The 23,361-nt window shown below is 39.8% G+C and overlaps 1 protein-coding gene across 1 annotated transcript in view; it reads right to left on the reverse strand.

Annotated features, from left to right (window-relative positions):
* Nucleotides 1-5,167: 5,167 nt before the first annotated feature.
* LOC133282379 (chromodomain Y-like protein 2) overlaps nt 5,168-23,361 on the reverse strand; it is a 110,759-nt gene continuing 92,565 nt past the window's right edge. Inside the window, exons 4-7 of the mRNA XM_061478401.1 lie at nt 19,585-19,757; nt 14,784-14,994; nt 11,990-12,133; nt 5,168-10,009 (exon numbers count right to left, since the gene is read on the reverse strand). Coding sequence (XP_061334385.1) covers nt 9,851-10,009; nt 11,990-12,133; nt 14,784-14,994; nt 19,585-19,757 — 687 coding nt within the window. The 3' untranslated portion in view covers nt 5,168-9,850. The remainder of the gene's footprint in view (nt 10,010-11,989; nt 12,134-14,783; nt 14,995-19,584; nt 19,758-23,361) is intronic.

The following is a 23,361-nucleotide window of genomic DNA, read 5'->3' on the forward strand; positions in this document are numbered from 1 at the left end:
TACCCCACATATCTCCATCCCATGTCTCCAGGTCCCAGTTGGGATCAGACATAAGGGCACGGATTTGTGACCCTACTACCTTTGTGCCTTCTTTATTTCTTCGTTTTTTTTTTACAATGCAAGCAGCGTATTTTTCTGCTAGGGCGGTACCTTTTTTTTTTTATTCACCCACCCTGCCCTGCAGTGGCTACAAATGCCTCTGCAACAGCACTTCTGCTTTAACCCTTTTTAGCTCAGAATGTAAATCTGCTACTTGTTGCTCCAACTGTGTTCTTATCTACCATGTCTTTGTAAGCAAACAGAAAACAGCCTGCCATGTGTCCATCATGACTCAGTCTCTCCTTTGAGCAGTTATGGGGGGTTTGTACAAGCTCACCCCAATACTTTAGCACTCCCATGGGGTCCTAAGCTCCCCACAGTTCAGGTCTTACATTAGTGCAAGTTTCTGTTTTATCCCACAATGTGCTCCACAGTTCCTGCATCCACCCCAGTCATTACACAGGAGGAGCCACAGCCTGAGGGTCTTTCTTGCAAAACATAGTGATCATATATTATACAAAATTTCAGCGTGGCCCCGACAATAAAAATACACACAGAACAGCATCTCTTCGTGCAGCTACACACCCCACTGACCAAGCACTGCCCTCAACACACACACATACAAGGGATCCCAAAAGCACACTCCACACAACTACAATACTTGAAACACAATCAAAATCCAGACAAACAACTATTAATAATGTGCTTACAATGTGCAATACAGTATTAGTCATATCATGTCTTGGAAGGCAGACGCAGGGACTGTGAGAATGAAGACCTCGGGCCCACTGTAGGAGAGTATCTGGTTCGAGACCATATTAAAAATCTGAACATGCACAAGACCATGGGCCCTGACAAAATCCATCCGCGGGTCCTGAAGGAGCTGGCGAATGAAGTTGCTAAGCCACTGGCCATCAGATTCGAGAAATCATGTGTGGTGGTTGAAAACCAGCCAGACAACTTGTTCACGCACTTCCCCCCCTTCTTGCCCTCCCTCTACTCCCAGAGGGACGGAGAGGAGAATCGAAAAGAATGCAACTCCCATGGGTTGAGATAAGAACAGTTTAGTAACTAAGGTATAACACAAATCACTACTGCTACCACCAATGATAATAATGATAAAGGAAATAACAAGGGAAGAGAATACAACACCTCAGCACCAGCCGACTGATAACTTGCCCCCCCAGCCCGACCAAGCACTGACCGATACCTCCTTCAACCCCATTGTCTCCCAGCCCTTCCGGGTAACTCTCCGTTGCATCCTGGGCATGACGTGCTGTGGTATGGAATACCTCTTTGGCTAGCCTGGGTCAGGTGTCCTGTCTCTACTTCCTCCCTGCTTCCCCTCCTCCCTGGCAGAGCATGAGGCTCACAAAGTCCTTGGCCAAACCAAAACATCATTGTTATCAGCTCTGTTCCCAGGACGAAAGCCAAAACACAGCACTGTACCAGCTATCAAGAAGGAGAAAAATGACTGCTACTGCTGAACCCAGGACACCATGGCAGTCAGGTGAAGCTCCCGACTACTGGAAAAAGGGGATTATAACCCCATTTTCAAGAAGGGGAAAATGGATTGTAAGCGGCGAGGAGAAGCAGACAGGCCAACCCAATATGGGTGATAAGCAAACTTCTAGTTTATTTGTGACGCAGTTCACATATATATAGGAGTGGTATTCAGCCACTCCTCCTTGGCACAACAGTATTGGTTAGCCCCACACACCTTCCTCCACATTCTCCTCCCATGTCCGGTCTCCGGTTACCTGTGGGGGCCACCCCCTGCCTTGCTCGCACAGTCCTCCAGGGCTCTATGGTCCTGCTCTTATTGTCATTCTGCAACAATGGATGACCCGGGGAATTACAGACCAGTCAGTCTCACCTCTGTGCCTGGCAAAATCTTGGAGCAGATTCTCCTGGAAGGCATGCTAAGGCACATGAGAAACAACAAGGTGCTTGGTGACAGCCAGCATGACTTCACTAAGGGGAGATCCTGCCAGACGTGGGGGTGCTGGTCAATGAGAAAATGAACATGAGCTGGCAGTGTGTGCTTGCTGCCCAGAAAGCCAACCCTATCCTGGGCTGCATCAAAAGGAGTGTGACCAGCAGGTCAAAGGAGGTGATCCTGCCCCTTTACTCTGATCTTGTGAGACCTCACCTGGAGTATTGTGTGCAGTTCTGGTGTCCTCAACATAAAAAGGACATGGAACTGTTTGAACAAGTTCAGAGAGGGGCCACAAGGATGATCAGGGGACTGGAGCACCTCCTGCATGAAGATAGGCTGAGAAAGTTAGGGCTGTTCAGCCTGGAGAAGAGAAGGCTGCGTGGAGACCTCATAGCAGCCTTCCAGTATCTGAAGGGGGCCTATAGGGATGCTGGGGAGAGACTATTCATTAGGGACTGTGGTGAGAGGACAAGGGGTAACGGGTTAAAACTTAAACAGGGGAAGTTTCAATTGGATATAAGGAGGAAATTCTTTCCTGTTAGGGTGGTGAGGCCCTGGAATGGGTTGCCCAGGGAGGTTGTGAATGCTTCATCCCTGGCAGTGTTCAAGACCAGGTTGGATGAGGCCTTGGGTGATATGGTTTAGTGTGCGGTGTCCCTGCCCATGGCAGGGGGGTTGGAACTTGATGATCTTAAGGTCCTTTCCAACCCTAATGATTCTATGATTCTATGATTCTAAAACCCAGCAGAGCATGACTTTCTACTTCCGAGAGTCAGTGATAAAATTGTAAATGTTGAATTTTATTCAAAATGTCTTAGTCATTGCTACTGAATTTTGAACTAAGGATATGGAACCCTGCCTCCTGTGCTGATTATGTCTCTATTATTGGTGCCTCATTACTTTTTGAAGAAGATGTCTACATCTGCAGGTTGATCTAGAATGAAGTCAGCTGGAAGATCTCCATTGATGTTGGTGGCTTTTGACTTGGATTTGCTGAATTTGTTCAAGAAACGCCAGTGCCAGGAAGTGATAAAGGAAACCTGATATAGTTTAGCTTAGGATTTTTAAGTTAATAAAAAGTAAACTTTTTCCTTTTCTGAAAATGAAAATTCCATTCTTTCTCCCATAGTACTTTTGACAACACCAGGTGAAAATTATTGTGTCAAGCCAGATGGACTTAATAATTGGAATTCAACAAAGTTTTTAACGGTTCTATTTTTTTATACATCTATAATGAGCAAATTTTGTAAAACCGAGGAAAAAGTATAAATTAAAGCAAAGTGGTGGTAGCACAATGCAAATGCTTTGCACTCTAGAGTGGGCTGTTATTCTGGCTTTATGAGTAATTTGAAACTCTTTTAATCATAGAATCATAGAATAGTTAGGGTTGGAAAGGATCAGCTAGTTCCAACCCCTCTGCCATGAGCAGGGACACCTCACACTAAACCATGTCACCCAAGGCTTTGTTCAACCTGGCCTTGATCACCACCAGGGTTGGAGCATTCACAACTTCCTTGGGCAACCCATTCCAGTGCCTCACCACCCTTACAGTAAAGAACTTCTTCCTTATATCCAATCTAAACTTCCACCGTTTAACTTTTAACCTGTTACCCCTATAACTGTAGATTGGTTTTGAGATTAAGTCAGACATCAGAGTCATGAACAGATGCATTATGTTTTATTAAATCTTAGACTCTTTCATGAAAAATAATGCACCAAGGAGAGGTGAATTCCTGATGCTAACAGGCCCAGAATTTTACCCTCTGACTTTCTCCTCCTCAGCCAAACTGTTCCCTAGTTCAATTTCTGAGATGGTGTCCTTCTGGTTTTCTCACATACTTTCATTTCAGAACCTCTCCTTGTTCTTTTCATAGGCAATGTTGTTTCTCTTATTCAAAACTCAAAATGGGAAAATGGCATGTCTTAATATATGTAGAGCTTTGATCTGTTTGAGTGTTTTTTATATCTTTGGGAGTAATACCTGCCTGTACTTTTATACATACAATTCATAGACTAGTCTTTTGCTTAAATTTGTAGACCTTCTTTGTATCTACTTAATGGGTTCCCCTTCCATGTAGTTTATTCATGTATTAATTTACAGCCAGAAGGACTAACATGTATCTTGCTTTAAAAAACATTGACTTGATAAACTATTTGAGTGGATTTTTTCATTTTAAAGAATTTTTGCTTTCCTTTAAAATATTTTTAAAAAATATTCAGTTATTTAAAATAAAATGCTCATGCTGGCAATCTATGTTAAGACGAGAACATATCAATAAAACTGTTGGACAGGAACAGTGTCATGCTCTGTTTCTTGTGTGCACATGGCTTACAGTCCAGTGCAAGCTACGGTAAGTTAATTCCTGGCAAGTGTCACTGCAATAAATAATTGGATTTTTTGACAGTGAAGCAAGACTAAATTGCTCAATCCTCTGCTCTAAATAGCTGACCAGTTTTTACTAATGGTGTCTGTCAGATTAAATCTAACCAATATAATTGATAGAACATCGTTGCTGTCCTTTGAATCAGGTGCGAGTAACAAGTATACCTTGTTGTATAGGTGGTTTGGGTAGCACTGACTCCCTGTAAAAATATCCTTCCTTTTCTACCCCTATCAAAAGTACTTTATAGTTAATCTTCTAATCATGGGAGATACATGATTTGAAACAGCATTCATGGATGCTACAGCCAAACTATCACCTTGTATACAAAAGACCCCATGGAAGGACTGCTGTCTATAATCATGCAGGAGGACCACAGGAAAACTCAACTTCACACTGCACCAAGGGGATTCTGGACTGAATCTTGGCCTCCCTAGAAAATACCACTAATATCAGATTCCCTCATGTGAAGCCGAAATACTGTCTGCAGTAGTTGGTGATGTGCAGATATCAGATAGTGGAAGTGATAATGGTGGAAAAGGTATCCTAGAAGTGTATTTATAAGACAGTTCTTGTTGGTTTTCTTGGATTTGATAATGAAATAATAAACAAGATGGATCATGATGGATGATTTCAAACAGTTCTTATGCAGTCTTTTAGTGCCCCAGGTTTTGCCATTAAAAACAATGTTTTAAGTTTAATTTCTCTTTTATAAAGCCTGCTGTGCGCCTGCTTCCTTTGGAAAGGCCGGAGTACATGAATAGCTTTATCATATAGAATACAAAGGTCTGTGGCTACTACTTATCACATTCATACTGACTCTGTAAAACTGAAGATCACTTCACTGAAATGAAGTTTCAATGTTTTTATTCAAAGCAGCTTCTCACAATATATAAATACTGCATATTAACACACATGAAAAATACAACTGCTAAGGCACCCAGAAATGTGTCCATACACTAGTTACAGGGCCATCAATAAATAAATTGTGTACAATTTGATCTAGACAGTATTTGATACATCAGAAGATACAAGTCCCTCAGTACTGTACCATTATCAGAAAATATTTACAACACTGTGACATAGGGGTGCCTGTACCCTCATAATATTATAATATGTACTCATTATTAAAAATATTAGAAACTGTTTTAGTCTGTTCAATGGCATTTTGACAAAATAACTTAAGGTCCTAATTTGCAAAGGTCTATGATTAATTCTTTGTGCGAGTTCTGAGAAAAAATTTACATTGACATAATTTGCGAATTTCTGGTTCTTTGCTTCATCTCAGAGGTTTGGTAATAAGCCTTACCAATAGACATGCCATCCTAGCTGGACGTCACTTCTTTCCCAATAAGTCAGTGGATACATCTTTTCCCCTTATGCTTGTCGTGGATGAGAATGCAGTGTTTGTAGCAGGAAGACTGATCTTCAGTACAAATGTCAAACTAGTTCACTGGCAAAGGAACTAATGCTTTTTTAGAATAATGCAATTCTTTCTTTGGTCCTTTTTTTTATGGAAGACGTAATATTTTTATTCACTAAAAACTGAAATCCTGTCTGTGAGTAAGCAAGATAGTGAATGCCGCTCAGTGTAGTATTTAAAGTAGCAGTAAAGAGATTTAATATGGCTTAAAACAGATGGTTAATTGGGAATACACAGATGGCACATCTAGGATACCGAGTACCCAAACGTATTATAAGATTGTCTGTAAGTCTCTTATATAAAATTCTTTAGTGTCTCCTAAAGAGTGCTGGCTTTAGCCAGATTTGACTTTTATAGACTCAGCCATATAAAGCTTGAGATAAACTACTACGGTTGGGAGCATAAATGCACAGTTTTATATAACAAAGTCCATGCTGACAAGTCTACCTATGTTGTTCAAAAGAACCCGTATTGCACTTTTCACAAGAAAAAATTAAGGCCCCGTACTCTGATTTGCTAACTCTCTTACAGCAATTATGTGGGGAAGTCCTTAGCACAGCATAAGTAATTATGTAGCTTTAAGGATTTCTTGTACCTAATGGTAAGGCTTATTCACAAATGCAATATATTTATAAATTACATTTAAAACTGTAAAGGCTGGCAAAATAATAAAAAAACCCAAAGCTAAATGAAATAAAACAAACCCCAACCAAAATTGTTTGTTTATCCCTACCATTAAAATAGCATTTTATTCTAATGAAAAACTATTGGCACAAACCCATTATATTAGAGATTAAAAGAACAGCTAATATTAGTGAAAAAAATTGCCTAAAACACATACCCTAACCTACCACAGAAATATAAAAGTTTATATTCTGAAAATATATACTGTATTACAGTTTGTAAGCTTATTCATTTAAACCAAAAAGTACTGAAATAGTAACCTAAGCAACAGTTATCTACAGCAAAACTACATGCAGGACAACACAAAATAAATTGCTTACCTTTAATATATACAAATACAAAACTGTAGATTTTTAAAGATTGTAAAAAGCCATTTACACAAGAATAAAATAACATACTTAACAACAAATTGCATTTATAATCTGAAATACTGTGAATATAAGTAAAGGTACCCAGACTAATATGTACAGTACATCTAGATATCTGAATATCTAGTCAGGACAGAAGCATAAGAGAAAATTGATTTCTGATCTTTAAATACGTGAAAAGAAGCTTTTGAAATTGTTATTATTCTTTTTGGAGACGACAATAGATTCCATGAAAACTAGATTGTGTCTGCATAGGCATGAATAATTAAAGATGTTAACTATGCGTTAATGGAAAATTAATTATAGAAAATGTATTTCAACCATTCCTTTGTCATAAAAAATGCTAAGATACAGATATCTGAAAATTCAGATGAAATGACGCAGTTTAAAGTTCTAAGAACTTACGATTCTTTGAAAATCTTATCTGGAAAGCATACTTTCACATTGCTGAGCAATTTCTCTATCTGCAAACCCCAAGCATAGTATTGAAATAAGCTTCCTAATATCTTATTATCACATGACTAGGAGTTATGGCTCTCTGAATGGGAATAAATTAAATAAAGGAAATTGAGCAATCATGGTACTTTCCATTCCTTTTTTTTTTTCTGAAGTCATATGCTAGAGGCCTGACTGTGCAAACACTCCCCATGTGAGTGGTTTGCATTTGAGCAGCTCCTCTCATTTAATTCCATCCAGGTGACACATGTGCACACAGCGGCAGAGTAGGGGGTCCCTTGGCCTTGATCCAGCCACGTCCCTGCGCTACGTGGCCTCGCTGGCAGGTTGTGGAAATAAGAAAGTATTAGTATAAAACAAGTGGTGCATCCAACACTTCAAATAGTTATTGAAAGAGCTCTAATTCAGACATTTAAAAGTAAGTTACTTGTTCTGATAATGTTTTTGTGAAAACCATTAAAACAGGCCAATTAGAAAACAGATTTTGTCTTTTTAATGAAGAATTTCCATGAGAACTTCTGCATTTAAGGTACAGATTTCCTTAAAATTCAGTGGTACAGTTAGGCTATAGAAACAGCACTTCTAATTATTTGAGGAAAAAGAATGTTATATTAGTGTGTTGTAATCACCTGTTTGTTAACTTTACAAAGGCCTGAAACTCTTCATGGAAATGCCAGGAGGGAGAAAACCTAGGAGCTTCATTTGCAGAGGTTTAAACCATAAACAAGTCACCGAGCTGAAGGATGGAGGGCAAGTGCACAAATCACAAAGCAAACAAATGTGCAAAGCTTCTGTTTCAAGAGGTGCTGGTTTGGGCACACTGCAACGGCAGGGGAAGTCACAGAGCATGCTTGTGTTAGTTCCATATTAATTGCTTCACTAGCAAGAAAGAACTGAGAGATCCAGTGTTCAGGAGTCTCAGTCAGTATCACTGAAAAGTACTAGGATCACATTCTAAAATAGCAGATTGGATTTTTGTCATTTACTGTGGATTGCTTTTATGCCTTAAGTTCTTGTACCAGATGGTGGGGTGGCCAGATATGAAGAGCTGGGTAAAGCAAAACAAAACAGCTCCCTCCACTTGGTTCAATACCAAGCACCTTGTATAAACTGCTGGCCTACACCTAAAGGCCTCCAGAGAGGAAATTATCTTACACCTGAGGAATCAGGCAACTAGACTAAGGGTCATAAGTTGCAATTAGACTTCAGACCAAAAGGGGTTGTTTAAACCTGAAAAACAGTAAGATGCCACATAACAGCACCACTCACCCTGTTACTGAAATCCGACTAACAGGAATATAATAAACTTAAATAAAGCATCTTCTTGGCAAACCCTTAAATGCTCCTCACGAAGGCAGAAAGTGAAGAGAGACTTAAGGGGGACTCACTGTTTCAGAATCTACATTTTTTTCCCCTTACCCCTGGAAAATGAATCTATTCCATACATTTTTTTGTTCAGTATAACACACAGGAACATGCATGTGGCTGTTTCTTTTACTTCCCACAGCATTCTGTGTGTTTTCTATATAGTCTTAATTTTACTATGCAATTTGCTGCTAAAAATGTGCTTGCATTCTCATGTGATGCCATTAATTCAGTCAAGGGTAGTATGGAAATAAGATCTGTGATCAATAAACAGCTGAACATGAACACAAAACAAATAAGTTAAATAAATTCAACAAAGAAAAAAATCCTAGTATTTTTTGTAAAATTAAATACATATTATACATGTCAATTATCAGATTTTTTCATTACACTGTTAGGACACAGAAAAAAAACCTTAAAATATTTCTAAAGCATGGTGTTTTGGTCTGCAAAATATTGTGCTGACCCAGTTTTTCAATTGAGCCCTCTGTGTCAGCCCAGACGTGTGGCAACAGCAAGAATAAGTTAAGAAGGACAGACAAAATAAATTGCAGAATCATAAAATTGTTAGGGTTGGAAAGGACCTTAAGGTCATCTAGTTCCAATGCCCCTGCCATAGGCAGGGTTGCCTCATATTAGACCATTTCACCCAAGTCTCTGTCCAACCTGGCCTTGAACACTGACAGGGATGGAGCATTTACCACTTTGGGCAACCCATTCAACTGCCTCACTACACTCACAGTAAAGAACTTCTTCCTTATATAGAACCTGAACTTCCCTTGTTTTAGTTTGAACCCATTGCCCCTTGCCCTATCTCTACAGTCTCTAATGAAGAGTCCCTCCCCAGCATCCTCGTAGGTCCCCTTCAGGTGGGGTGCCTTATTGGGCCTCAATGGTGTTTCTCAGCACATGGAATGTATGCTTTTATCAGGATGAGCAATATGAAAGATGAAGCCCTCTCTAGAGATTATGTGCACTGAACAAGCCTGCCTACATCTCGGTTACACAAAATCAGACCAGATACAAGCAGCTGTATAGCTCACAAGGAAATGTGACACAATAAGGACACAACCATATGTATTAGGATACACTGTCACAAATTCCTCATTGATGAATTGCCTCTGCTTTTCAAACACAGGCAATGTTTGACTCCGTTCACAAATGGAACGTTTTCTCTTTAATTTAGGCCAAGACATCAGACTTCATATATTCTGTCTTGCAAGTAGCTGAATAACGAATCTAGTCCTTTTGAAGAACTCCACAGCTGTTTTAACATCTGACACTCTTTCTCATTCACATCTTCAAGTCCAGATTTCAGGAAGCTCCGCATGAGACATTTGGACTCTTCCAATACCTAAAGTCAAAATAACACTCAGTATCGCATTTTGCATCTGAAAAAATTATTACGGATAATGGCATGAACAGAATTTTTACACTACTGACTCTGTTTTACAATTTAAATAACTCCTTTGGGCACAGAAACTAGATTTGATTTACAACTATAATTCCACTTGCTGATATTCAGCTTCTTTAAGAATTAAGGACTTCTAAGTTTATGTGGTAGTGCCAAAATTTTTAAAAGGAATGAAGGATCCTGAAGTATCTTAATTTATTGAAGCCATGAAACAGTACATGGAGCTGAACTCCCTCCTGCTGAAAATGTTACCCCTTGAAATGAAAATGTGTGAGGCACAATATACTGGCCACCTGCTTTCTGGAAGGTAGTCTTTAAGGTTACAGAGGTTGGAAACCCCAGTGTGGATGTCCATCATCTTTAACAATTTTCCCTCATGAATCATTTCCTTATCAAAACAGAGATGAATAGGAAAGGGCCTTTACTGCAAATACCTTTTATTTCCTAGATCCATTTTTAAGCACAGATTGCAGCCTTTAAAATTCTTTTTTGAATACGTAACATGTATGTACCTCACAAGGAACCCAACTAGTCAAACAAAACCATTAATAATTCATATATTGCTGTTTTTTTTGAGGGTAGAAGATTTAATGTAAACTAATATTTATGGTAAGGGAGATGCACACTCTCCACTCAGCTTTGTCAACACCTACATGCTAAGCCCAGTTCTTACCTGGTTTAGGTTATAACACTGCTATTCCAAAGTAATATTTCTCTTTAACTCAAGTAGATAGTGTTAATTGCAAATTCCGGGGCCTGTGTATTCTTTTTGGTCTGTTTATGCACTCGGATGAGCTCATCATATTCATTGCTTTTGTGACTTGATCCTGATTTGCATTTAGGACCTCAGAGAGTAAACCTTGTATCTGACACTTTTAACTCTCATCTTTGTCCACAAGTCAGCATCAGTCTTTCTAACAGATCTCAAGAGAAAATTCCATTGACAGCCAGGAACAGTGAAGGAAGGAATAGTTATCAGTGAGGCCCAGAAGTTTTTCTAACTCATATAAAACACATTATATCAGCATGATCAAATAAGCTTATGCTACATTTCCAGAGTTTCATTCTGAATGTCTTTTCAGAAGATTTGATCTACACTTCATTTAACTAAAAATCTCCTATGTCTCTTCCTTCTCTTTTACAACAGATCTCTTAAATGAAATGAAGGGATGCTAAGAGTTTCAGGCATAAGTAGTATAGCAAGAAAAGGCAATAGCTAGTTTTATTGAAGCCAGTATCACTTTCTTCACTGCATTTTGTTTTTTTTTTAAACAAGGATGTGCCCAGACCAGGAGTATATTTGCCTGAAGGGAAAAAACCTTAGGAAGCAGAAATAGGAAAGGATTTTCTTTCAACTTATATGTAACAAAAGGAAAGTTATAATACACTGTGACCAGACAGTGTTCAAATCCCTCTGTGTCTGGATCTCACCTCCTTAACAGCAGAGCTTAGCTGGCACTATCCTACCCTTCTGGTGTCTTCTGAACATTTTGCAGAATCAGGAACTATGCAAGTGCAGAAAAGAAGGCAGATTCAATTGAAATGTAGTAGATCAGGACAATGTGAAAGGCAAATACATTTTCTTACTGTCCCTACAGAGATTTCCCAGTCCAGCTGTATAGTTTCAGTCTCTTACACCTTCATGAAGAAATCCTATACTAAAATCCCCTTTCAAAATCTGGGGCAAGGAGGTTCCACTCATATTGAATAAATGTGAAAATGGGGAAAGGAAATAACCCTCCCTGACTGTGAAAACTGTGAAACTCCACGAGTTCACTGATCCCTATCCAGATTGTCTGATATTAGCCTTCTTTCACAGGTATGGTTGTGGAAACTGAGGACTCACCATGTGATGAGCCTTTGGAGCATGCCTTACCTCTGTGAAATGTAGTTTAATCACAAAGGAGTTTGGTTTCTTACCACTGCACTGCAGGATGCCATTTCTTTCACTCGTAGCATCACTTCTTGACTAAATGTTGTTGGCCAAAATACTTGCGACACTAATCCTCTGCTGCAGGCTTCCTGCGCTGTCAGCTTTCTCCCACAGAACAACATTTCATTGGCCTATAAAATCAAAAGATTACTTGCGATTGTGTGTCATCATTCTCTTAAAGTTTTTTCCATACTTGCCTGCAACTTTCAGGATTAAATTTAAAATAGGCTCCTGTATCTTTCCATAGTGCAAAATACTTTAAAAGGAGTTTCAGTACCTATTTAAGGATTGTACAGGTGGCCGGAGCACAGCATGGGTTGCATTTAAGAGAAATGTGCTGGCATGCAGGAGGAAACTGCTGCTGAGGAAAATTCGAGGGAAAAAAAGAGACTTATAGAGGTGGAAGCAAGGGCAAGCGGCCTGGGAAGAATACAGGGATATTGTCTGGGAAGCTAGAGAACATGTCAGGAAAGATAAGGCCCAGATATAATTAAATCTGGCAAGGTATATGAAAAATAACAGGAGGGGCTTCTATAGGTATGCAGAAAAGAAAAAGGACAAAATGGGCCCTCTCTGGAAGCTATCAGGAGAACTGGCTACCGTGGATTTGGAGAAGGCTGAGGTTCTCAATGACTTCTTTGCCTCAGTCTTCACTGGCAAATGCTCTGACCACACCACACAAATCTCAGAAGGCAACCGCAGGGACTGTGAGAATGAAGACCTTGGGCCACTGTAGGAGAGGATCAGGTCTGAGACCACCTTAAGAACGTTAACGCGAAGTCCATGGGATGTGATGAAATCCATCTGCGGGTCCTGAAGGACCTGGCGAATGAAGTTGTTAAGCCACTGTGTGTCATATTTGAAAAATCATGTCAGTCAGGTGATGTTCCCGACAACCGAATAAAGGGAAATATAACCCCCACTTTCAATAAGGGGAAAATGGACGACCCAGGGAACTACAGACCAGTCAGTCTCACCTCTGTGCCTGGCAAAATCTTGGAGCAGATTCTCCTGGAAGGCATGCTAAGGCACATGAAAAACAATGAGGTAGTTGGCAACAGCCAATATGGCCTCACAAAGGGGAAATACTGTCTGACCTATCTGCCTTCTACAATGGGGCTAAGGAACTGACCAACAGTTGACGTCATCTACCCGGACTTGTGCAAATTGTCTGACACTGTTCCGCATAACATCCTTGTCTCTAAATTGGAGAGACATCAATTTGATAGGTGGACCACTCAGTAAATAAAGAACTGGCTGGACGGCCACATGCAAGTAGTTGTGGTCAATGGGTCAATGTCCAGCTGGAGACCAGTAACGAGTGGTGTCTCTCAGGGATCGGTGTTGGGACTGGTCTTGCTCAACATCTTTGTCGGTTACATGAACAGTGGGATTGAGTGCGCCCTCAGCAAGTTTGCTGTTGACACCAAGCTGTGTGGTTTGGTTGATACCCTGGAGGGAAGAAATGTCATCCAGAGGGACCTTGACACACTTGTGAGGTGGGCTGATGCCAATCTCATGAAGTTTAGCCATGCCAAGTGCAAGGTCCTACACCTGGGTCGGAGCAATCCCAGGCACAGCTACAGGTTGGGCAGAGATTCAGAGAAGCTCTGCGGAGAAGGACTTGGGGGTGTTTTTTGATGAGAAACTGTACATGTGAGTGTGTACTCACAGCCCAGAAAGCCAACCATTCTGGGCTGCATCAAAAGGAGAGTTGCCAGCAGGTCAAAGGAGGTGATGCTGCCCCTCTGCTCTTGTGAGACCGAACCTGGAGTATTGTTTTCAGTTCTGGTGTCCTCAACATAAAAAGGACATGGAACTGTTGGAACAAGTCCAGAGGAGGGCCACGAGGATGATCAGGGGGCTGGAGCAGCCTCCCCTATGAAGATAGGCTGAGAAAGTTGGGGCTGCTCAGCCTGGAGAAGAGAAGGCTGCGTGGAGACCTCATAGCAGCCTTCCAGTATCTGAAGGGGGCCTATCAGGATGCTGAGGAGGGACTCTTCATTAGGGACTGTAGTGATAGGACAAGGGGTAATGGGTTAAAACTTAAACAGGGGAAGTTTAGGTTAGATATAAGGAAGCAGTTCTTTACTGTGAGGGTAGTGAGGCAGTTGAATGGGTTGCCCAAGGAAGTTGTGAATGCTCCATCCCTGGCGTTGTTCAAGGCCAGGTTGGACAAAGTCTTGGGTGACATGCTTTAGTGCGATGTGTCCCTGCCCATGGCAGGGGGGTTGGAATTAGATGCTTTTAAGGTCCTTTCTGACCCTAACTGTTCTATGATTCTATGAATCTGCATTGCTGATTTTACAAGACTAACTGTCTTTGCTGTCAGTGGACCTTTGTGTAAAATACTCTGTGGGACAAATTCTGCTTTGTTATACTCGTAAAAACTACACCACCTTCCTGACATTACTATGGATCGTCTTTAGAGAGCAGAGGACAGTATCTTGGTCTGTTACTGTACAATCCTACCATGGTACAGGCAAGGACTCTGTAGCACTACTCCGCTAATGCATTTCTTCCCTTTTCTACCATGAGCTTGACAATCTTTGCTTTTCCAACTTGTGTTCAATCCTTCTTGTGTTCAGCATGTGTAATATACTGCATTCTGAGGTAATTTTTTGATAAGAAATTGTAGGGATTAGATGAACTTTCTAGAGATTTCATTTCTATTCATGACAATTAAGAAAAACAGTTGTTTTCTGGTTTACTTTTTAAAGAGATAAAGAAGATCATGGATTTAAGAAAGGTTCTTCAGCAAACTGAGGTGGAAAACCTTACCAGTGCAACCCCCAGAATTTGTGGGAATGTGTATGATGAGCAGCCATCTGGAGTGAGTCGGATTGTTGCATATGGTGTCTGAAACCATGCCTTCTCACTTGCCCAAACGATATCACATAGTGGCAAAATAGAAGCTCCTAACCCAAGAGCAGGGCCGTTGATAGCAACCACAATGGGCTTCTTAAACTGAATAAAAGCTTTTACAAAATCCCTAAAATAAAAGATAAAGATCTTGAATACAGAAGTAACACTCAGATAAACACCCAAGCTTAACATACTTAATCTGAAAACAAATTAGAACCACAGATGAAAACAATAAATCCCATGGCCTGATTTTATGAGGTCAGAATTGCAAGATACTTTCTAGTTTGTGCATCGAAAAGTTTGCTTATATTTAGTTATTTAATCTTTTGAGTATCTGGGGTATTAAATAGTTCTGTATATGTTGTATGTGAATTGATTAAGTGGAATGCACTGACTTTTTGCAGTATGGTTTGCTCAGGTTTAGTTTAGTTTTACTTCTGGAATAGTAATTCATGAGTTTGCACACATAGTGCTTCTTGGTTTGTTCCACAATGGCTAGTATGGAATCTGACGATCTGGTTTTGCTAACTTGATGAACATAATATAATGTGAAAGACAGAAACCTCATAGGTGGATTGATGAATATTCATTTTTTTCTAAGTTCTCTTAAGACCCTATGTCAGAGGTTATTGCAAGTCCCATCCATGGATTAAGAGATATAGTAAATGTTTCTGGCACACCAGCAGAAAGAACAAGCCCCACAAAGGGAAGTCAGAGAGAGAAATGTCTGAACAGGGAAAGAGTGATCTGTTGGGTCTTCACTGTAAATGTCTTCAGCAAAGACATAACAAAGTAGATGCCCTTGACTGCACAACAGTAAATGTGAAGAGATGGAAAATAATGGGGAAGTAAATGTGATTGGATTCATCCGGATGAATGAACTAGAACATGTTAAATTATGTGCAATGAGGAGATATTTAAAATAAGCTACCTACCAGCAGTGGTGGAAAGACATCCGTTGAATGTAACAGCCTATACCACAGTTAGGAAAAAGCATGAGTGTAATTGTAGGCAAATTATAGGCTCCAGCAGCTCAGTGCACAGCAAGTATATGGAGGGAAACAAGATGCTCAATAACTTTAGAAAAGAGACATGTATAAATCAAATTCAAAACAAAAGAGGAGAATCTCTTCCTACACTGGGTATTTATTAGATCCAGAGTGCATCTTTGCTGACAGATTTGAGGAAAGAACATTTTGTCAAATGTGCCCTTTGATGGTGTCCTGGGTTCAACTGTAATAATTATTTTTCTCCTTCTTAGTAGCTGGTACAGTGCTGTGGTTTTGACTTTAGCTTGAGAACAATGCTAATAACACACTGATGTTTTTAGTTGTTGCTAAGTAATGCTTACTCTAATCAAGGACATTTCAGTCTCATGGTCTGCCTGTGAGGAGGGGCACAGGAAGCTGGGAAGAAGAAGAGACAGGACACCTGACCCAAACTAGCCAAAGGGGTATTCTATACCACAGCACATCATGCCCAGTATATAAACTGGGGGGAAAATAGATCCTCATGGGATTTGATACAGCTTTCTTCACACTGTGAGAAGTAGAACAGCTCAAGTGGCAAGACAAAGAGAGCAAAATAAGAACATATTTTCTGTTCAAGACCGTTTCTTTCTAGAAGCAGGGTTATGGAGAGCTGTGGTTCATTTTTGCTTGCAGGAGCAATGCTATTTCTTTATCTCGTTATTTCTTTGGTTGTTTATGGCTGAGTAATGACTGTGGATCGCTGCACCTTATTAATTCCAGAATTTTGAGAGGCTTAGTAAGTGAGCTTTCCAAGTAGGACTACAGATGGGAACAAGGATGTGATGAATAACAGGTAAAAAGAATAAACTATGTATAAATGTTAGCAGCAGATCTGAGGACCATGTGGAGGCAGATTAAAACAGTGTTGTGGAGGAAAGCAGGAAGGATATGTTCATATATGGGACTGGAATTGAATATGGAAAAGCAATTAGGAATGTGCAGAGGAAGAAGATGATGGGGAGGAAGAACAAAGCAGAACACATTAGTGGAGGGGAAGGGTTGAAGGAAATGCGAAATCTTCATATGAGTGAGCAAGGAAGGGAGGATCTAGAGATGGGGAGAGAGTGGAACAGAACATTGAGTAGATACAATGAGCCTCTGTCATGAGGGAAGGATGGGAATGCAGAGGATGGTAACATGGAGGGGTGTGGAACATGCCACCTGTAGGATGGAGTGGAAGGCTATGATATTGGGAACTTACAAAGGGAAGAAATGCCTGCATTTGGTTTACAGAAGCTGCAGTGTCCAGCACTCCACTTATCTGTGCTCCCTGTTTGGTACATTACCTGTTTCAGTCTTTGTACGCAGAATCAGGTATGTTTCTGCATCTCTGAACTGTATGTTCACACCTGTAGTTTCTGGGCTAGAAGACCCTTGGTTCAATTCAAGGCAGTCTTTGAAGAGGAGTTAAAATTGTAACTGTTGTTCCACAGTAGAGCCAGAAGCTCAAAGACAGGAAAAAGTGTCACATGCAGAAGGCTTTTGGTTTTGCTAGAGGATATCTGGGAAGTTGACCATCAAATACACTTTGGGATGTTGCAGGCCAGGGCTCATAAGTATGTCAAAGGCTATAAAGAACTTGAGCGAGTGAAGTCCTCCTTTGTTTTCTTTTGAGCACACCCAGAATTTTATGCATAACGATGTCTGACTGATGATGTGAGACTGATGCTGGGAATGCCTTCCAGTGGGGCTTTCTCCTGCTGGGCTCTGTAGGCCACATACATACAGTTGAACTGTAGTCTGTCTGCCCGCCTCTTCCCTGCTCCCAGAGTGTAATGCCAGACACATGTCTAGCTGGTGGCAGCTCAGGCTGATGGATCTATGTTCAGTACCTGGAGAGGAGCTACAGGGCCACACACAAGCTCCAAAGGCAGTGGATGAGGACACGGGCCAAGTGAATAAAACATTCATATAAGATGAAATTTGATCGGTATTTAAACTTCATTTTTGAATTGTGATCACTATATGAGCTCCATACTTCAGAAACATACAGTAATCAAGATTTTAATGTCATTTTGATGTAAGTCTAACTTGATGTACAGCAGTGGAGGCAGAGATCTGTTAATGTGTTTGAGGACATCCTAACCACTGAAAAAGCAAAGCTTACATTTTTTTTCTACTCTTATTACAGTATATTTTCCATGAGTTGAGTCCTTAGTTAAGTCCTTGCACAGAGAGTGCTAAATGGAAAATGTAGCTTCCAGAAGAACAATAAATATCTATTTTCAGTGGTCCTGAAGCCAATGTTCTTGACAAGGAGCAGTACATTGTACCAGTATTTCAAGAGTGTTCTGTGAGTCCAAGGACAGAAAAACTGAGTATCATAGTCTGGTTTATACTCAGTTATAAATTGAAATGATAAGTATACCTGTATGTTAAATGTATGTGGATAAATTTATACATATATAACAATACCTATGAATAATAAATTTGTGTCTTCTAATGCAGTGCAAGTATGTCTGTGTTTTCAAACAAGAATAGTGATTTTCTTTCCTCACTTATTTTGGTTTCACATTATTAAAAAATCCTCACAAAAAAAAAAAATAATAATTAGGATATGCCCTTCAAGGGGATTTTATTTTTTCAACTCTCACTAAGATGATATTAAAGCATAGCTAGGGTTTTAAAAACATGTCAACATTTGTTATATTTAAGAAGTACATTTTAAATTCTGTCAAAATAATTACTACTTTGAGAATTTCAAAAGCATTAAACTGAATCCAAACTGATCTGCAGTAGTTGTAACCAAGATAATTTGTGGTTAATACATGTCATGTAATAACTAAACCTCATGTTATAGTAACATATGCAAAAGATAAATCTGTTGTAAAACAAATTCTTTAATATTCCTTCATCGAATAGTTGCATAAAATTGTTGCTCTCAGAAGAGTAATATTTATTTGTAGGAAGTGGGGGAAAAAATATGGACCAAACCCTCTCCTGGTACAGACTGGTGAAATACCATTGGCTTTAGTGGAGTGATGTTGATTTATACTGGAAGATCTGCCAAATATGTATAAAGAATGCCTTGTGGATAATGGAAATATTTGGTGATATATTGTGCAGATTGATTTGTAGCCTGCATGTCATAAACCCCGCATTTCTATTAAGGTAATGTGATACATATATATATATATACACACACATATATATAAAAGCAAAGTCACATTTTAGTTATGAAAATAAAACTACATTTACATATATATTAAGTTATTTAAGTTTAAGAAAAAGAGTGGAGACCCTTCTAATTAAGGTTCTGAAATACAGTGGCAGACTGCTGTTTCAACAGAACATGAGTAAGCCATGGATTCTTGCTTGTACTGAAATTCATTACAATGATGAACATCAAAACAAAGTATTTGCCTTTCAGGAACCAGTTTAGTATGTGAAGCAATAACTAATTTGGATAAACAACAAAGTTGGATTTGAATTTGAAGGAATGATTTCAAATATTAAATACAGAGAAACTGAATAAAAGAAATCCCTGTGGATATCACCACTGGAATGAATGTGCATTGTTTTCTAAAAAGGAAAGGTCCAAGTTTCTTATTTCTAAGCAAATTTGTAGGACTATAATTAGAATGCAACCAACACTTAAATATACAACATGTTTTGGACCTGATAAATATCTTTATAATCACACATTGCAGTTCATAATTTAGAGATCATAGGTAAGCTTGGGTCACCTTATAGCTTCTGCAATCCTAGTGCTTTCCTTTCTTCTGTCATTGGACAACCTGCCAATTAAATATGAGTAATCTAGGCCACTACAGAACACACTTCCCACTGCGCTGAGAAATAAGAGTTTACTGTCATCAGCTGATGCATTGCACAACGCTCTCCGAACTTCCTTCATGATCTGTGGATAAAGAAAAGTAAACAATTCAACATGCATGCAATTGCAATATCATTTCCCTAGTTTTACAAAACTTTTGGGCACTATTAATACTTACATCACACGCACACACACAGAATCCCAAGGGTTGGAAGGGACCTCAAAAGATCATCAATTGTATATATTTATCTAATTTTAATAGACTTAGAATGATAACACTGAGAGTTTACAAAATATTTTATATTTGGAAGTTCTTTGTTGATGCTTATTAATTCAAAGAGCTTTTAGGACTTGGCTGTTCTTTGCTTTTTCTATGGGAAATTCTAGCCAGGTTATGCTATCTGGTTGCAATTTGATAATTTCAAATATCACTTTTTTATTTTCATCAGGTGTATTCAGTGTGCATCACTGTATCCTCAGTAACATGGCTATCACAACAATAGCCTATTGGCCTCAACAGGCTGTAAGTAAAATCTATAAACACCAGTTTTCAGTTCCTCAACTATTTTGGTTTATATGACTTCAACCAGAGCAAAGCAGGACACGAGGACATCAGCATGAAAAATATATTATGCATTTTTCTGTGTTCAATGATATTGTTAAAGCCTGCAAAAGTTAAAGCAAAAATAAAGCCACTTGAGAGACATTTTGACTCTGATCAAAGCTATTAATTGCACCATAAATCAAACCTAATCAAAATCTTTATAGAACTGAGCTGCTGGTGTTGTAAGAAAATGCCCTTTCATGGAAGCAGAGAATTGTTTTCCTAATGATTTTTAGAAGGAAATACTATTTCATGAACTTCTGATGGTAACTTCTTGTTTGGTCACCATTCAGCATGGCTAGTCAGTTGTCATTGATTTGAGCCATTTCGGCTTCCACTCTTCCCTTTAGTGATTTGCTCCTCATTCAAGGGCCATGAGTTCATCAAATGTGACACTTCCTGTGCTTAAACATACTCATGTGTCAAAGTATTTCCTATAGACAGGGTCCTGTTGAGTCAATTTTTTCTCCTTTGTACTGCAAGATTTGCTGTTAGTGTAAATTTAGGTAAAAGATAACAGAATGTGGTTGGGGACTTAGATATGGTTTCCATGTGAGAGAAACCCAAGATTTTGAGCTTGTGAGTATTTTTTTTCACTATTTCCTGTTTCCAAAAATTCTTTAGATCATTGAAGTGCCTTATTTAAGAAATGTCCCTAAACACAGAAGTTCTGCTTATACAGTTCTAGGTAGCCTTTTATTAGGAATCCTGTGGCTTGTGAGACCATGCTCGAACCAGTATGTTCAAACCCTGCAGTGTAATGCTACCTGCCTGCTTTCCATACGTGTTTGCATAAAAATGATTTCTACTGGCTGCTGAAACCAGGACAGGCGAAAGCAGTGAACTTTCCAATGCTTCGCTTTTATAATTAAACTTCAGAATGCCTGTAATACCAAGTATGTGACAGTGGGTAGAAGTGATTAAAAGCAGCAGAATTTGGAAGTGTATTTGAAATTCTTGCGCAGGTATGAAAATGTCATCAGCAGTTTTATAAGTACTGTGTATTCCCAGATTCTCAGAGGCTGTATCAGCCTTCACCTGGTAAAAGCATCGCAAAACTGCACATTTTGTAAAGGGGAAACAGAGGAAAAAACCCTAAAACCTTTGTTCAAAGTTAAAAACCAAACTTTAGAAGGTGGCAGATGTTAGAATACAAAGCAACAAGTATTTTGATAGTCCTAGCTCCATGTGAATGCAAGATTGTCTTCTTAGTTTAGTTTAAATGTTCTCAAAATCTGCTCTTTCTTAGGGAGGATGTATAAATAATATCAGGGAATGCCAGTCAAACATTTTATATACAAGAGTGTTGTTTGTCATTCAGCAAGTTTCTTTACCATTCCCCTTCCTCCAGTGATATTTGTGCATGTACCATTGTCGTGGTTTAAACCCAGTCAGGTAACTTGTTCACTCACTCCCAGTGAGTGGTGCCGAGATGACAACAATCGAGGTCCGTGTCCGTCTCCCCCCCCCCCCACCGGGGCTCTCCCCTTCCCCGCTCCCGGAGGAACGGGGAGGAGGATTGAGAGAGTGCAACTCCTACGGGTTGAGACAAGAACAGTCCAGCAACAAATCACCACCGCTACTATCAGCTAAAACAATGATAAGGGAAAATAACAAGGGAAGAGAATACGATACCACCGGCCAAGAAAGCGAGTTCCACCCGGAAGCCCCTGTCCTTCCGGGTAACTCCCAGTTCCCCCCCACCCCGGGCATGACGTGCTGTGGTATGGAATACCTCCCCGGCTAGCCCGGGTCAGGTGCCCCGTCTCTGCTTCCTCACAGCTTCCCCTCCTCCCTGGCAGAGCATGAGCCTCACAGAGTCCTTGGTCAGGGTAAACATCACTTAGCAGCAACCTAAAACATCGGCTTCACCAACACTGTTCTCAAACTAGAAGTCAAAACACAGCACTGCACCAGTTAACACAAAGGAAAAACATGACTGCTACTGCTGAACCCAGGACAACCATCTCCTTGATTTTACTGCTGCTATCCTTCAAACATATTGTTATCATTCCAAAGCTGTCTCTTTTTTATCCTGCACCTTATTGATTTGAATGGCTAAAGCCATCTGAAAGTATACCAAACTTTTGAGCACAGCTGACACTACTTGAAGGAAAACCCAATATTCTGCTATGACTGCTCAGTGTTTTGGAGAGGGTGATATTAAAAGCCCATTATGAGGAACTGATTTCTCAGATACGGTGAAAAATGGGTAGGCTTCAACAGTATTTTGGATAGTATGTTTGAGCAGGAGTGGAAATTTAGTTCCACTGCTCCACTAGTTTATAGCAAAAGAAAACAATATAAAAAAACAGGAAACCGTAATGTGTTGGTGTTTTCAGGCTCCAAAAATTATTATTTCTTTTACAACTGTAAGTTTGTCATTAACTTTATAATGAAAAGGTGCTCAGAAACTCATTAGAATACACCAGTGCCAGCAAAGTCAAGCCTTGTTCCCTTGTTCTACGCCCAGTCCTCTGCTGGTGTAGTCCAAAATCCACCTAGCCATCTTGTCATTCATCCTGATTCTAGCCAACCTTGATGTCCACTGTTGTTTCCCAATGCCCTGGCATCATGGCTTTCCTCACCCATTATCTGGGCATGGGTATTTCTCCACAGACATTTATATGGTTATAGGAAAGCTGCTAACAATAAAGACAAAAAAGATGGTTTGTCTGTAGGGTTGTAGAACTGTATTAAACTGCAATACTGTAAAGTAAATGTAATTTTAGGTCAGAACTGCAGTCTGGTTTTAAGCACAAATTCCCATTTAATGCTGTAGTGAATTCAGTTTGCAAATATAGAGATACTACGTGTGTCATGGTTTAAGCCCAGATGGTAACTCAGAACCATGCAGCTGCTTGCTCACTCCCCCACTTCTCCCCCCCCCCCCCCCTCCCCGGGGGGATGGAGAGGAGAATTGAATGAATGTAAATCCCATGGACTGAGATAAGAACAGTCCAGTAACTAAGGTACCATACAAAACTACTACTGCTACCACTGATAATAATGATGACAAGGGAAATAAGAAGGGAATAATAATGATAAGGGAAATAAGGGGAGAGAATATGAAACTAAAAGGGG

This window comes from Pezoporus flaviventris, unplaced genomic scaffold (genome assembly GCF_033815535.1).
Source record: "Pezoporus flaviventris isolate CSIRO_AGI_PZ_B2104156 unplaced genomic scaffold, CSIRO_AGI_Pfla_v1 ptg000121l, whole genome shotgun sequence".
NCBI lineage: Eukaryota > Metazoa > Chordata > Aves > Psittaciformes > Psittacidae > Pezoporus > Pezoporus flaviventris.